Source organism: Lagenorhynchus albirostris, chromosome 4, assembly GCF_949774975.1.
Source record: "Lagenorhynchus albirostris chromosome 4, mLagAlb1.1, whole genome shotgun sequence".
Classification (NCBI taxonomy): Eukaryota; Metazoa; Chordata; class Mammalia; order Artiodactyla; family Delphinidae; genus Lagenorhynchus; species Lagenorhynchus albirostris.
The window spans coordinates 105,279,807-105,297,052 of NC_083098.1; the positions used below are offsets into that span (position 1 = coordinate 105,279,807).

At 43.0% G+C, this 17,246-nt stretch overlaps 1 protein-coding gene across 2 annotated transcripts; it reads left to right on the forward strand.

Annotated features, from left to right (window-relative positions):
• Nucleotides 1-11,792: 11,792 nt before the first annotated feature.
• Nucleotides 11,793-14,676, forward strand: FGFBP1 (fibroblast growth factor binding protein 1). 2 transcript variants are annotated; one of them, XM_060147344.1, is made up of 2 exons: nucleotides 11,793-11,933; nucleotides 13,573-14,676. In XM_060147344.1, the coding sequence occupies exon 2, from the start codon at nucleotides 13,597-13,599 to the stop codon at nucleotides 14,308-14,310; it is 714 nt and encodes a 237-aa protein (XP_060003327.1). In that variant the 5' UTR covers nucleotides 11,793-11,933; nucleotides 13,573-13,596; the 3' UTR covers nucleotides 14,311-14,676. The 2 variants fall into 2 exon arrangements, with proteins under 2 accessions (XP_060003327.1, XP_060003326.1); XM_060147343.1 differs by having other exon boundaries at nucleotides 13,577-14,676.
• Nucleotides 14,677-17,246: the final 2,570 nt, after the last annotated feature.

Here is a 17,246-nt window from a genome sequence, read left to right on the forward strand (position 1 = left end):
GAGACTACCTTCCGCAGCAAAGCTCGCAGTATCAGAGAGCCGGTTTTCACCAAATCCTTGGGGTTTACAGGGCTCCAGCATAGGTAGCTTGTGGGAACTCGAGCACACCTGCTACCTAGGTCCCCAGGTATAGTTGGCACTTTCTGGTCACTTTGTACACAAGGCTCAACAAAATACCTGGATGAAGCCCACATTGTCTCCTGTTCCCAAACTGCCCCACTGAGTCAGGGCTTCCTACCTGGGTTGTGAGGTCTTTAGGGTAACTTTTTCTTCACTGCCTCAGGAATCAATCTTTGAGCCTCAGTCCCCGGGACTCCCAAGAATTGACTTGGTGACTGATGCCCGATATCCTCAGGACTGCTAAGTGCTCTCTCCACCCTGCTTCTACATTAGCCAGTCTATTCCGAAGCTGCCACCACCTGCCCTTTATGGGAGCCTCTCAGCAGGAAGGCATCCACGTAGTCATATCCTGAAGGGAGAAAGCCTTGTCCAGTTACTTGGCTCACCCACTGACGACAAATACTAGGACAGTACATATGTTTTGGACATCCAAGTGATCTTCCAAGCAAACTGACCTTTGACACTTGGTACCAAAGAGACTGAGAAAAAGGCATTAGCCATGTCCAAGGCAGAATACTGACAGAATGTATAATATTTAGCTACAAGCAGACAAAGTTGACAGGCTGGGCCTGTAGAGGCAACACCTGAATTTTGTTGGCTATAACTGACTGTGGAAACGTTCATTTTGGACTTCATGTGAGGAAGAAATGACCTTCCAGTGTGTTAAGCCCCCGAGATTTGGGGCTTTATTTGTAACAGCGACTGCATTACTCATTTATACACTCTGCTACGTCACAGTCTCTAGGACTTTTAAGAGACACATGAGCTGTCTGAGCTTTATTTAGGAACATCAGTAAATATTTGTCAAATTAATTGAATGAATGGATTTAAACTGATGGCATTGAACTGTATCATCTCTCACATATACTCCTCCTCTTCCATTCAGAGACTCAAAGTTTATTTGAACGTTGGGCCAGTTTGGACACTGGGCCAATTATTGACCTTTTTAACAACAATATCACTGTCTGCGGGAAGGGTTTAAGAAATGCCTGAGAAGTGCATTGGGGTAAGGGGTCTAAGTGCTTTGAGTTTAACGGCTAAGAAATATGTGAGCACAAAAAATCCCATGCTGTGTGTCTAGTTGCAAATATATGCAGGTTTCTGAGCTCCACAGCAATGGCAATTTATAATCAGCATAAAGAAACCCTTTGAAGGACTTTTTTCTGCCTGGAGAGCTCAAGTCTGAGGCCATCCTGGAGGCAGCTGGGGGGTCTTGTGTCTGTTCTTTAACAATATATATTTTATATTCCCCTGAAGTCATGTATCCATCAATGTTTTAGAAATCAGATTTGGAGAAGACTTCAGACCTGCTAAAGATAATGACCATTTTATGCAAAGGCACATATCCCCATCCTTTCTCCAGCCTTTGAATCATTCACCCTGCACCCACACCTCCCAGGAGCATCTGTTCTCTTTCTGCCTCTCCTTCCTTTCTCAGCCCCCAGGCTGTGAACTGAAGTCTTACCAGGATTTTCTATGTGCAGTTCTATCTCCTGAATTTTTTTTCAAGAATCCTGCACTCATTTGCTGTCAGGCTTAATCTGGGGTTGTGGTGCCACAAAAAGATGAAAAAAAAATCTTTTTCTATCAGAGGAGAAAGAACACTGTAACTGGAGTAGGAGATCTGGGTGTAGCTGAAAGGATGGCGTTCTGAGACTTTAGGGAAGTCCCGTAAGTCACTTTTCTCATCTTTATTTTAAGCATAAAAGCCACTCCTTACAGCATTGTTGTAAAAATCTAATGTAATAATATACAGTGAAAGCATAACAATGACATGGTGCTATGTGGATATGTAGTCTGGTTATCACTCAAGTAGAAAAGAGATGCAAATATTCAAAAAGGAAGAAAAAAACCTCCTCATATCCCAGTGTGGTCTTCCAGGATAAGATCACCACAAGGCGGTGATATGGAGTCACCAATGCTTCTGAAAACTGGTAACAGGAGGCTTCCGATCATACTGAGCACAAAGGTCTAAACTAGCCTAAACAGAGCCCGTAACCATGAGCATCTGTTGTAAAAGTTGGTTGTTATAAGTTGGAGTCTAAGACAAATTCAACCATTGAATTCATTCAAGTGATTGTTTTTTTTTTGTTTCTTTTGTTTTTTTGCGGTACACGGGCCTCTCACTGTTGTGGAGCACAGGCTCCGGACGCGCAGGCTCAGCGGCCACGGCTCACGGGCCCAGCCACTCCGCGGCATGTGGGATCTTCGCGGACCAGGGATCAAACCTGTGTCCCCTGCATTGGCAGCTGGATTCTCAACCAGTGCACCACCAGGGAAGTCCTGTGAGGTTATACCTCATTGTGGTTTCGATTTCATTTCCCTGACGATTAGTGATGTTGAACATCTTTTCATGTGCCTGTTGGCCATCTGTATGTCCTCTTTGGAAAAATGTCTATTCAGTTCTTCTGTCCATTTTTTAATCGAGTTGTTTTGATGTTGAGTTGTATGAGCTGTTTATATACGTTGGATGTTAACCCCTTATTGGTCATATCATTTGCGAATATCTTCTCTCATTCAGTAGGTTGTCTTTTCATTTTGTTTGGTTTCTTTCGCTGTGCAAAAGTTTTTAAGATTAATTACATCCCATTTATTTATTTTTGCTTTTGTTTCCTTTGCTTTAGGAGACGGATCCAAAAATAATATTGTTGTGATTTATGTCAAAGAGTGTTCTGCCTATGTTTTCCTCTAGGAGTTTTATAGTATCCAGTCTTACATTTAGGTCTTTAATTCATTTTGAGTTTACTTTTGTATATGGTGTTAGAGAATGTTCTAATTTCATTTTTTTACAAGTAGCTGTCCAGTTTTCCCAGCACCACTTATTGAAGTGTAATCTTAAAAGTAAGGAAACATAAAATAGAAGAAAAATAGATATGCCTCCCTATAACTGTAGCCTTGTCTAAATGCCCCAGGATCATAGCACCCACTGCCTTAAAGCAGCCCATATTGGGTATAGATGCAACATAATGAATAGCAAATTAAAATTAAAATAGCTTTTGTCACTTATAACTTTGCTTGATAGAATTGGACCCAATGAGCCCCCATTAAAATAGTTAATATGGGGCTCAATGTAAGTTAAAACAAGACCTTCAGAGATGAAAACTTATTATATAAAACCTAATTAATGAAAGGATGATTATCCCTGCTTCTCCACTGGACAGCCCAATTTTGCCTGCTCTTAAATCTGGAAAAAATAAAGGGCACCTCCTTGTGGATTACTACAACTTTAGTGCTGTGTTGCCATCCACCAAGGCCCTCATACCCAATATCCAGTATTATTAAAATTACTCTACTCCATGCCTAAAGGGAAGTCTAGTAGAGGTTGCTACTGTCTGAGCCATTGTAGAGATCAGTGGAGATTATGGCGTTCCCCAGGAGACTCCTGCCTCATATCAGTCAATCGCCTCAGGTCCCTAGGTAGAGGACCATCCTCTCCTCAGTGCCTCTTCCTGCTGCCACCTCCTGCTTACCCACACAATCTCCTGCCTTGCGTTTCCCATGCAACCGCCATAACCAGTCCTTCCCCTTAATTACACATGATACCACTAATCTTTACATATACTGTACTCACTTATTCATTTGTATCCTCTAACAGCATAACTGCCAGGCCTACCACCTTGAACCAAGGTACGTACACAAAGACATTATTGTCAAACTCTTAATGATTTCCAACTCCACCAAGGTACTGTTAGAAACCTCCCCACATTCCAGATCTATTTTCTTGGATTACATCATATAAATTGAAAACCTGTTTATGGACTGGCCTACAAGAAATCCATACACCTCTACTTGTGTTCCTCTATTTTACTTTCATAACAAAATGTTTTCTTTGCTGTTTTGGGCAACTTATGCCCTACTCCCTAAAAATCTCCATGATCATCAAACCAAGATTTCCTTATATGATGTTAAAACATCAGAAGATAGATTGAATTAATTTTTTTTAATATTCTGCATTTTATGATGCTTCCATATTTTGCAGGGCCTTGTAAACTTGAGGAGAGACTGCCCCTCCCAGGGTAGTTAATTCTTAATGATCGCAAACAACTTAATTGGGAGCATACCTCTCATTTGCAAGTTAAGCACCTCCTTTATTCAGCACTCATACATCAGGCCGATATTCTCCCTGCCCTAAATCCATCCAGGGCCTTGTACAAGATAGCTAGGGAGACCCCTGTACCCCAGATCCCACTGGAGCTATTCAAATGGCCAATCCAAAGCTCATTACCAGATGCTTCTCCATGTGGCCTGGCATGGCATGGCATGCCCCCTTCTCATGGAAAATGTAAGTTATAAATTCTTTTTTCAATAGCTTTATACTCTCCATATAGTCACTTCGTAAATTCCTTAAATTAAAATACCAAAGGTACATTTTGAGACAGTGGTCCTATACAACCCTTGCCTTCCATGAGTTATAAGAAACTTCCAATAGATTCTCAATTTTGTTTCTGTTGTTTTCAGTTTTTTATTATTACAATCAGAATAATCTTGATAAATACAGAATCCAATTCAATCCAATAAACATTTGCTAAGTGCTTTCTAAGCTTCATTCTTGAGCCCTGGGCTAGGGATGTCACTAGCCAGGGTGATGATGGTGGCAAGTCCATGAATGAACCAAAACAAGGTGACACCTCAACTGTAATAATGGTGAAGTCTGTAAAAATTTATGAGAACCCAGATGAAGGAAGAGTGAATTCTGTTGAAGGCACAGGGAGTCCGGCAGAGAGAGAATTTGCCAGGTAGATATGGGTGGAATGGAATTTCAGGCAAAGATAACAGTTTGGCAGAGGCAACGTGTCCTGAAACAAGACATGTGGGGAGAAGAGTGGACAGTAAGATATAGCGGGAGCCCGGGGACACATGTAGGATGTGGTGGGTATTGACCTTGAAGTTGGCTAGGATTAAGATGGGAAAGACCTCATATGTCAGACTCAAAATTTTGGACCTTTTCTGTAAGCAGCTGAAAAGCATCAGAGGCCTGAGGCTGGGATGTGATGAGATGTCGCCACTACAGCAATCCTCAGAGAGTGAGCTGTCAACTGAGCTGGCAGTCTTGAAGCTGGGAGCCAAATCACTTTCACCTTGCATTCCACACAGTGACTAATACTGTGCTTTACATAGAGCGGTTACTGAGTAATCATTGAATAAATACTGTTCTTTTCTCTCCAGCCGTTGAGTTCTCTTAACCAGTTGAAGACACTTGAGAAATTCTCCCTGCCTTTGGCTAGGTCAGATGTCTCCACCCTGGGCATTCCAGTCTTCCCTCCAACATTTCAATCACCCCTACATTGTTGTGACTGGTATCCTTATCTTGCCCCCCTAATTCCATCTTCTTGAGGATCATGTCATTCTTGACTGCGTTTCATTCAATGACAGAGTGAGCCTGGGACATGCAGTGCTTCATGAGTGCTCTCTGGATGAATGGAAGAATGAATGAATGACAGAAGAATGACAGATTGAGTGACAGAACGAATGTAGTCTGGGTAGAGGCCAGCGCTGCTCTTCCTGGAGACAACAGTCTCTTACCTCCCTGCCATCCTGTCTTCTCCTTATAGCCCATAGCAGGCAAGAGTGCTTTGCTCTTTGGGCATGGGTACCGTTTGCCCCTGTGCCATCACAGGCCTTTTCAGAGCTGTTTTCTGATGTCTTTCATCTAAACCTCTTCATCTTTTCATGTGACAGAAGCAGCAAAACATGCCCACGTGCACAGTGACTCACAGCATTAATGCAAAGGGCAACTTGTCTTCTCTCTTTTCCAGATTCCCAGGATGGCAACTGACGCTCTTTCTAAAAAAAGAGACTGAGGGTTAGAGACACAGGTTAGAGACTGATAATTCCAAAGGAAGACTCTCTGAGGCCTTCTGCCCCAAGATGCAGAGGTGGCAGGCATGCATACGTTTGTGTACCCATATGTGATGTATCTGCACGAGAGTGTGTGGGTGTATGTGTATGTGTGTGTGCATATGTGTAGAGGTGCACAGCAATATGTGTGCTTTGGAAATTTTATCCAAAAGAAGCAGACTTCTTTAAAGAATGAATTAGATGTTTTAGAGTGATTTCCTTTAAAGAATAAAAAAAGATATGAAAAACTTAGAAATAATCAGTGAACTTAACTTGTATGGAGAGTTTATTATAAAACACTAAAAAAAATTTTTTACACACTACTATATTTAAAACGGATAACCAGCAAGGACCTACTGTACAGTACAGGGAATTCGGCTCAATATTCTGTAACAACCTAAATGGGAAAAGAATTTGAAAAAGAATAGATACATGTATATGTATAACTTTTTAAAACTTTTTGTTTTATGTTGGAGTACAGTTGTTTAACAATGTTGTCTTAGTTTCAGACATACAACAGTGATTCAACTATACATATATCTATTCTTTTTCAAATTCTTTTCCCAATTAAGTTGTTACAGAATGTTGAGCAGAGTTCCCTGGGCTATATAGTAGGTCCTTGTTGGTTATCCATTTTAAATATAGCAGTGTGTACATGCATGAAGCACTTTGCTGTACATCTGAAACTAACACAACAATCAACTATACTCCAATATAAAATAAAAAGTTTTTAAAAAGTATATATAAGGCTTTGAAACAGCTGTACTACTTGAGAAAAAAACCTTCTAAAACCTTTAATTATTATGAGTTCGATCTATTCAAGATTGTTGATATTCTACCATTTTAACCTACCACAAACAGCAATTTCATTTGGTTTAACTTAACTCAAAAACCATGAGTTACCTTTTAGATGGATTCAGAATCAAAACCAAGCATTGCACATGACTTTGAAAAAAAATAGTTTCAATGTTATGAGGTGTGACACAGGGCACTCCTTTAAGATAAATAAAAATGAATATATTTTCCTTTTGCAGCCATACAGAATGCTGCACTATCAACTCTTCACTGACTCTTTTTGTTCTAAAGTAAAACTTTAGTAGTATATATCATTTGATTTGCTGCACAGGAATACTTAAATCTCATGCATAATGAGCAGTTTAAATTTGTAGTGTAAATACTCTTCTGTAGGTCTATGATGAATGCTTCCTGTCAGGCTGGTTATATTTTAGCTGAGGTTTACTTGGCCAATTTCCTAATTTTCTGACAATGAATAAGTTTTTAATGCACAAAATTTAACCAAAAAATTAATATTGCTTTGACACAGTGACGAAGCATTTTGTCTGTATATGAGGTTATTTTTGAAGGAGGGACTAATTTGTGAGCAAATTTGACCTGATAAAATGTACAGTTAAGACTCATCACAGTACAAAATCGCACCCACTGGTATATCTCTGATGACTGCATCCACAGGGGCCAGCCGTCTGGGTCAAGGAATCATGTAGTAGTAACATGCATGAGAGTAAAATCAGCTTTTTTTTTTTTTTTTTTTTTTTTTGCGGTACGCGGGCCTCTCACTGTTGTGGTCTCTCCTGCTGCGGAGCACAGGCTCTGGACGCGCAGGCTCAGCAGCCATGGCTCACGGCCCCAGCCGCTCCGGGGCATGTGGGATCTTCCTGGACCGGGTCACGAACCCGTGTCTCCTGCATCGGCAGGCGGACTCTCAACCACTGCACCACCAGGGAAGCCCTAAAATCAGCTTTTGAACTTCAAAATTATCAGAGACCAGACTGCCTAAGACATGTGTTCAACCACTTGTGTTCAGACTTTCTATGGAACCCCCAAAGAAAACCTGCTATCCATCATTTAAATCTTTGATGAAAAGAAGAATGATATAACCCCAGTCTAACCACAAGAAGCACACCATACAAATTCTGAACGGGGCACATTCTCAAAGCCCCCGAGCAGTACTCCTGAAAACTGACGAGGTCATCAAAAACAAGGAACATCTGAGAAACCGTCACAACCAAGAGAGGCCTAAAGAGTCACGTCTATTAAATGTCACGTGGAATCTTGGATGGGTTCCTGGACCAAAAAAAGACAGTTAGGAGTTGAAAACATGTTCACACCAAAATCTGCACACAGATGTTTATAGCAGCATTTTTCATAGTTGCCAAAATGTTGGAGCCACTGAGATGCCAAAATGTTGGAGCCACTGAATGGATAAATAAACTGTGTCACAAACAGACAATGGAATATTATTCACTGCTAAAAAGAAATGAGCTATCAAGCCGGAAAAAGACACACAGGAACCTTAAGATCATATTAGTGACTGAAAGAAGCCAATCTGAAAAGAACAAATTCTGCACGATTCCAACTCTATGACCTTTTTGAAAGGCAGAACTATGGAGACAGTAAAAAGATGGGATATATCCAGCAGTTGTTGGGAGGGAGGGATGAATAGGTGGATCACAGAGGATTTTTAGGGCAGTGAAAATACTATGTATGATACTATAATTGTGAAAACATGTCATTATATCTTCATCAAAATCCATGGACTGTACAACACCAAGAGTGAGCTACTATGAAAACTATGGACTTGCAGTAGTTATGATGTATCGAAGAAGGTTCATCACCTGTAATGACTGTACCGCTCTAGTAGAAAATATTGACAGCCTGGGCAGCTGTGCTTGTGAAAGACAGGGTTGATATGGGAATTTTCTGTATTTTCCACTCAATTTTTCTGGGAACCAAAACTACTCTTAAAAATAAAGCCTATTGATCATTTTTAAAAAGAACATTAGGTAAAAAGTAAGGAGGGCTGAACAAAATATGGACTTTAGTAAAAACATAGCAATATTGGTTCAATAGTTTTATAAATGTAACATTATAATGCAAAAAGTCGATGATCGGGGAACCTGGGTGAGATGTAGGGCAAAGGAACTGTCTTTGCAAACATTTTTTAAAGGTAATACTATTCTAATATTTTTAAAAATATATATTAAAGAGAGAGAAGTTTACAATTTATCAAAGTGTGGGTACATTACTTTGTTTTTAATAAAAATATTAGAAGTGGCCTCCATTTCGTCTTCCTCTAATTCTATGTCATCTGTACCACAAGGATCCAGAGTCAATTCTCCAGGAGTCAGGGAACCCCTCAGTCCTGGTAGTATGGGGAGGTGGGGAGAACCTGTAGTGGGCAGCCTTGCTGGGGCTCCAAACCTGCTTCGGTTCCCCAGTGCACTGTAGTGCAAGTGTATCATTTTCTCAGTATATCGAGCTATGAGTTAATGTGTGGATACATCCTTAGCACAATGCCGGCACGCTGTAAGCACTCACTGGAGGAATGGCAGTCTATTTCTCTCCATGAACATCCATAAAAAGAAGGACATGGGGAAGGATCAGGGGACAAATGACACCAACAGATAGATGATATTTGATCTGGATCTTGAAGGATGAGCAAATGTGTTCCTGGCAAAGTAGGACTGGAAGGGCATTCCAAGTAAAGGGAACAGCAGGAGAAAAAGCAGGAAGGGGACAAGCTCACCAAGTATTTAGGACACGGTGGGTGAGGGGTTTAGTGTGGCCAAATTGGACTCAGTGTGTGTGTGTGTGTGTGTGTGTGTGTGTGTGTGTCTAGAAATGAGTTTGAAATAACAGGCTGAGCTAACAGGGAGAGGGCTCCACAGCCTGGTCTAATATTGTGTCCCCTGTTTGGAAAAGAAAGGTCAAGGCGGAAGTTGGGAAGGGATCACAGGAAGGCCAAAGGTCCATGGGAAGCCAGTGGGGGAAGTTCCATGTTCCCTGCCAAAGCTTAGAGTCACTTCTCAGAAAAGATCCTGGAGTCCACATGTTTCCTTCTAAATTTGCTTTGTGTCCTGACCTATTGTCTTTATCCGGAAAGAATCTGGCTGCCACTTGAGGATCAAGATGATTTTCTTGTTTTACAGGAGACCACCTTGGTCTATGTCTCCTTGTGGAACAAAGCAGCTTTGCCTTGCTTGGGTCCAAATAATCCCTCAAAATACCACAATGTGAGTGCCTGTTTGTGCAGGTCATGGTTCAATAACGTGTTTGTCAGAACAGTGGGAATGGATCTCCAGGTGAGCCAATTTTACATGAGGCATGGAATTTGGGGAAATAGCCTACTTTGATGGAATTCATGAAGAAACCCATTGAACCACTGAATGAACCAGTCAACATCCACAACTCTGTGACCTTGGATTCTTGAACAGGTAGAACTTGGATGGAATCCAACCACCGTTACAACTTTTTGTATCTTTTGTTTTAGAAATTTTCAATTAGAAGCCAATTCCATGTACACACAGCTGCATGTTGGGAATCTCTTAAAAATTCATGAAATGTCCATTAAAAAAAGAAAAATGTGTATGGGATTCCCTGGTGGCGCAGTGGTTGAGAGTCCACCCGCCGATGCAGAGGACGCGGGTTCGTGCCCCGGTCTGGGAAGATCCCACATGCCACGGAGTGGCTGGGTCCGTGAGCCATGGCCACTGAGCCTGTGCGTCCGGAGCCTGTGATCCGCAGCGGGAGAGGCCACAGCAGTGAGAGGCCCACGTACCAACAAAACAACACAAAACAAAATGTGTATGTGAAAAAATTTCATTAGTTCTGAAGATACTGACCTCCATGCCAACATGTTTTCAGTCACCTGGCACTGAGTGTTGACATTTAGGTATCAGGAACTACACAGTTTGCCTCAGTCCCCACCACTCCTTATTGTTCCTGTCCCAAAGGCAAAGGTCACTTGCCATTTATTATTATTATAGCTCTTGTGCTACTGTTTTCCTTACAGCTGAGTCAAGAAGAAAATGAAGAGTTTCTTATGCCCAAACATCATGAAAAGTAAAGTAACAAAATACAGTGAGGTCCACATCTTTGTGGAAGTGAGTTCTTTTCATATGCTCAACATGGAAACAAAATATATCTGTTTTTAAAGAATACAACTGAAGGCCATCTTATGAACCAAATCTGTTCTGCTTCACTTGATGTTAATAGCTCAGCCTCCTACATAATTTAGTATGAAACCCTAAATGAGGTACTGTTATTGTCAGCTATCAATAGATGAACACATGGAGGGTCAGAGAAGTCAGGATCACAGCTAAATAAATGCTGTATCCAGGGTTCCACGAGGTTATCCTGCTACTAGACTCTGCCTAGAGAAGGCTCACCAGAGTGAGGTCCCCACCCGTGACCAAAAGGTGAATACTTTGAACAAAAACCCAGATCAGGAATTTCCTCTTTACCAGCCTCTCAAGGCCTGAGGATTCCTCTGCCCACACAGTAACTTCAGGTGCTTCAGAGACAACAGGATTTCAGACACTGAGATGGCTTCCCCAGCTCAGTCCCTCATTCACCAAATGTTTACAGAGTGCTGGGTAAGAAGAGATCAGACAGTGGGGCCCAGGAGTCCAGGCTTTAAACTCTAGACTCCACATCCCCCTGGTTCTGTGAACTTGGACCAGCCCTGAATACCTCCAAGCTCCAATATTCCATCTGTAAAACGGGATGAATTATATGTTACCATATCATGGAAGGGCTGTGATAAGAATTAAGGGAAAGCTTTGAGTAAAATGGACCTATTGTTTATAACCTCCCCCACAGATTTTTCTGTTGGGATTCTCATCCCTTCATGGAGGGTCTTTGCAAGGCTGAGCTGTCCTCGACTGGCTGCCAGGGGAAAGGGAAAGGGCTTGGAAGAACCAGGTCTAATGCCATGCACGTAACCCGCCTCCCACAGGATTACACCAACCACTTTCCCTGCAGGAACTGGCTCTCTCTGAAGGGGTGTGGCTGGGAGGAGTGTGAATAAAGCTACACAAGTATATGAGCTGTAAAAACCCTGCTGCCTGGGCTCTTATATAAAGGACTTTCACTGCCTCACTGCGGATGAGACAGCAGTAAGACTTCAAGCTCCCTCTCACATCTGGATCGTACTGGACCTGCAAACTCAGAACAAGGTAAGAGCCTGGCTTTCTTAAGAGTTTCATTACCTGTCCCCCTTCCAGCTCCCATGAGGACCTCAGGTTCCTGGGGTCTGGATCCCCTCACGGACACATGGGGACTGAGTCCCAATGCCGTGAGGAATGAGTGGGTCTTTATCGAATATCCCTAGCTCCCATCCCAACTTCATTTCGGAAGCTCACAGTTTGTGACTGTCTCCCGTTTATCAGTCCTAAAGAGAGACCATATGCCCAGGGTAGAATGAGATCAGACCTAGAACTGCCTCTTTTTAAACAAAATTCTGTATTCTTTTCAAATGGAGCACTGATAACATGAGTTATCATCATAAACTAAGCCAAACCAAATGAGTTGTTCATAATTGCTTTTTTATTTCTTGCCAATATTTTCTGAAAGGCAGAGTAAGGTGAAGGCAAGAGGTATGCAGTGAGGGAGGGGTGGCATAAAGGACCAGAGAGAGAAGTTCTGGCTGCCTGTCCCAGCTTTGTCACCTGCCCACTGTGGGACCTTGGGCAATTGATTTACCAGTCTGGACCTTAACTGTCACATCTGTTGCCTGGTGGTGATGGATTTTTACCTACCAGGAAGGGCTCTTGTGCTAATTAACAAGGTGAGAATGAAATACAGGTCAAGGGCTCTGGCACGTAGCCGGTGTCATATAGAAATGCTAATTCTCTTCTTTGAAATGTGGTTTTTGTTACCCACCTGATAAAATCTATGCAGTTTAGTGTAGCAGTTAAGGTCATCCTATTTATAAAATGATTTATTTTTAAAAGCATTGATTGAGGTCTTTCTCTATGCCAAGCACAGTGCCTCAACAGTCTAAATGCTCTGATAGAAATTCACCTCTATTCCCCTGGTTCACTTTGCCCAGTCAGTTCGGATGACCTACTCCTCCTTCATGCCTTTCCTTAGGCTCTTACTGACTCCCAGATACCCCTCTTCACAAACCCACCCATCTCAGAAGGTCCAAGCCTCATGCATGTTTAACCTTGTGTCAAGCATCACCTTTCATGTCACTTACCATGTCCTTTCTCATTGTGTGGTCATCTGAGTCCGTGTAGGACAGTGAGATAGAAATTCAGTCCACTGCAGCTGGAAGAGAGTTGACAATTATCTCATCCAGCATCTTGATTTCCAGATAAAGGATTTGAGACCCAGAGCGGGAGAGTGACTTGCCCAAGATCAAGTTGGGGACACAGTTGGGACAGACTCCTGATCAATGCTCTTTAGATTCCCCAAAGAGTTGCCTCTAAGTTTTTAAGATGTGAAACTTTCTATTCACCTTGATAAATTCAACATCTAGTCTAGTGCACGGCCAGTAGTAGGTGCCCCATGAATGCTTACTGACTGGTGAATGAAGGAGTGAGGAGTAACTGAGTGGATGAGGGAGTGAGAGTTAATGAGGTTCAGAGGGTGGGAAAGAATGAATGAAGAGTAGGAAGTTTCTGACATTCAAGACTCAAGTCAAGCAGACATGTGAATACACAGGCTGCTTGTCTACTAAGTCCAGGAAGTAGAAGGTTCCTTGATCCCACTCCAAAGCAGGCAGCCATGTGTCAGGCTGGAGGGAGGGTCATCTCGCAGCCTAGTACTGCTGGACTGCTGCCCAGCACTGACTCACCTGCTTTTTGTCAGACAGGTTCCCACCAAGTTGAAGCCATGAGGATCCACAGCCTCGCCCTGCTCTCCTTCCTCCTTCTGGCTGCTCCGATGCTCTTGGTGGAGGCCAAAAAGGAAGGGAGGAATAAACAGGGCAGCAAAGCCAGCACAGATAAACTGCATACTCTAGGCACGCCCCAGACTGAACCAAGCAGCCAGCCACCCAAGCGCCTGCCCAAAGGCAAGTTCATCACCCAAGACCATGCCAACTGCAAATGGGTGGTGACCAAGCAGGAGGAGGGCATTGCCCTGAAGGTCGCATGTACCCGACAGGACAACGAGTTTTCCTGTTTCTTCACTGGCAATCCAACCTCATGCCTAGAATCAGACAAAAAGAATGCCTACTGGAAACAAATTGGCCGGAATCTGCGTTCACAGAAGGTCATCTGTGGTGATGCCAAGAGCATCCTGAAGACCAGGGTGTGCAGAAAGAAGTTTCCAGAATCCAACCTCAAGCTGGTTAACTCCACTCTGATTAGGATCAAGAAACCCAGCCAGGAGTTAACGGAGCCCTCTCCCAAGGAGCAGAGCAAGGTCAAAGTGACCACCCCCATCAGCCCAGCAAAGACCCAGACCATGAACACCAAAGATCCTGAGTGTGTGGAAGACCCAGACTTGGTAAACCAGAGGAAGACGGCCCTGGAGTACTGTGGGGAGTCCTGGAGCTCTTTCTGCAAATTCTTCATGTCCATGGTACAGGGCAGTTCATGCTAATGAGGTCAAAAGAGAACAGAATCCATTAGGAGGTGTCACGTCAAAGCCCTTTCATATGCTGTAAAGATCTCCCAGTTCCCTGTAAGATGAACATTTGTGCTGTAGGAGTGCAATGGATTATTTAAACAGATTTTATAATTTTTGTTTCTGTATTTTGGAATTTGTTTTATATTCATTTCCTTACATGTGATTTTAAGAGGCTGTGGACCTCTCTATGCTTCCATGGCCCACAAAGCTATGTTTCTATGAGCAGTAAGGACCAGTCTTTGGGCTGAATGAGTCAGAGTGATGATTTCAGTGCAATGCTCTTTCTGCCCAATTACCAAATGTAATAAAGCTCTGTGCGTTTTTCAGGAATATGTTCAACCATTGTTTGGTTTCTCTATGTTGGTTCCAATGAACTCATAAACTGGTCCTCATATACCAGTAGAGAAAAAAATCCTGTTCACCACTCATCCCAAATCATCCCATAAGGTGGCCCATTCCTGAATCCCTATCTTCATACTTTCATGCTTTGGTCTGTGGTATTTGATACTTACTGAACTGATTTCAAGTGGGACACCTGGAGCATAATGTGATGAAGACACCTGTCAGGGGCTCACAGATGGTAAGAGGGGAGGCAAGATTTGAACCCAGGCTAGAGGAACACCCTCCACTGATTCAAGTCTGGGCTGCCCATGACCACTTGCCATATGTGGGACTCCTGACCTCGGGGAGCTCATTTCAGGCTGGGGGAGATGGGTCTAGGTAAGTACAGTGCCCTGAGATGAAGACTCCAACACAAGGGGGAAAGGCAGGGTGGAAAACCAGAGAGAAGAGGCAGAAACTTCTGGAAGATCTCAGGTTGAGCTTCACAGAAGAGGTGATACTGGGGTTGGAATTTGGAGAGAGTATCTTTAGGTAGGAAATGGGCAGAATGGAGGCACATTAGGCAGAAGACACAGGTATGAAAGCAAAGAGATGAGAAAAATCCTAAAAGATGGGAAAGGCCACATGGGTAGAAGGTGGTGGGATGCAGGGGTGACATTGCTGTTAGTCATTTACATGTTAGTCTGAAAGATCTCAAGGGGTTTAAATTCAAGACCTGGGGAGAGAAAAGGATGTAGCCCCAGTGTCATGTCACAATTCCACAAAGAACAAAAAGTGAGGAAGAGAAGTTGGTAAAAGTACTGTTCTCTGGAGTCTTTATAGAGTTGATGTCAGGGAGGAATGGCAGATGGAGTGGAAGAGGGGCCTCCTACACTCACCAGCCTACCAGGACCTACATGGAGGGTTGTCAATGACCACCCAGAGTGTGACAGCCTCAGAGTACGTTTGGATATCGTCCTCAACATCATCAACACTAATAGTTCTCTCTCACTTGCTGTGCACCAGGCACTGTGCTAAGCACTTTCCATGGAGTATGAGTGCATTCATTCACTCACTCATTCACCCAACACATAATTTATTGTACATCAACTCTACCAGCCCCTGTCCTAGGGGCTGGAGAGACAGTAGTGCACCAGGGATGAACGCTCTGCCTCCATGGAGCTACCAGTGGGGAAAGAAACCAAAAACTCACAAATATACAAGTGACAGAGAGGAAAAGTCAAGGAGGAGAAAGGGGTGAAAGCGATGGATGGTCACCAGCCTTAGATGAGATGGTCAAGGGAGGCCTCTCGGTGGAGGTGACTTTTGAGGTCAGACCCAAATGCAGTGAGGAATCAAGCCAGGTGACTATGTGGAGTAAGAATGTTCTAAACAGTCAGTGCAAATGTTCTGAAATTAATTAATGAGCTATGAGCTCCTACTATGTACCAGGTATGGTTCTAGGGGATGAAAATAACAGCAAACAAAAAAATTTCTATCTTAGTGGTGCTTATATTCCAATGACTGGATTCTGCTTGACGTGTTCAGAAACATTAAAGATGGCAGTGTCATTGCAGGGCAGGACCCAGGACCTGACCTGTGAACCTGACTCCCACTCTCAAGAGAACTGAACCACCACCCCAGATCCTCCCTAAGCTCCCTCTAGCCACACCACGGGAAGGACATTTCCCTTGAAGGTCTACACAGATTGTCAACCCTGTGGCCACTGCTCCCTCACTCACACATCTCAATTCTACTCACATATCTCCTGAGATAGGAAAAGATGGTTAAACAGTTCCAGGGGTCATTAAATAATAACTCTGATCTGGTCTGGGTGACATAAACATTGGAGAACCGATTTGACCAGACTGAAAGCCATCTTATATTCCATTCCAGGCCCTGAAATTGTTGGTTCTTCTGGTTCACTACTGGCCTTTGGCCACTGGCAGAGCTGGGAGGAGGTCTGTCCAACGTGGTGGAGTCAGCTGGACCTGGGCTAGAGGTTTGCCTCTGACATCTCCCAACTAAGGTTTCTGAGCCAATTATTTAACCCTCTGGGATCCAATAAGTTCATCTCAACAATGAGAATCATTTGGATGACGATAATACTGCTGGAAAAAGGAAGAAGAAAGAAAGAAAAAAGGAGGGAAGGAAGGGAGAAAGGAAGGGCAACAACTGGGAGCAGAATAATAATAATAAAAGTCTATTGATAGTATTATTGGATTGCTTAAACCAAAGCAATCCAGAAGCTGCTCTATCTTCAGACTTTGCAATTACCCAGGTTAATGAATCACCTTACCGTTAAACTTTTCTTAACGGGGATAATGAAATCAGCTTTAGAGCTGTTGTAAGACGTTCATTGGTCAATAAATCTAAAGCGCCCAGTGCCCCATGGCTTACACAATTGGTATTCTACACATCTGACCGTCTAAAGTCCATGGCACAAGAATGGCTTATGGATGTAGCTCAGAACTTCCTTATGTAAATTCTTCAAAGTGTAAGTTTTCTTTTTTCTAACACAATAAGCAAAGGGTAGCAACCATTATTTATCAGTTGTATGTGACTGTGGCTTTGCCCCGTTCTCTCTT

What these genes read in the sequence shown, in the direction of transcription:
- FGFBP1 (XM_060147344.1), top strand. Translation starts at nt 13,597, where the DNA reads ATGAGGATCCACAGCCTCGCCCTGCTCTCCTTCCTCCTTCTGGCTGCT.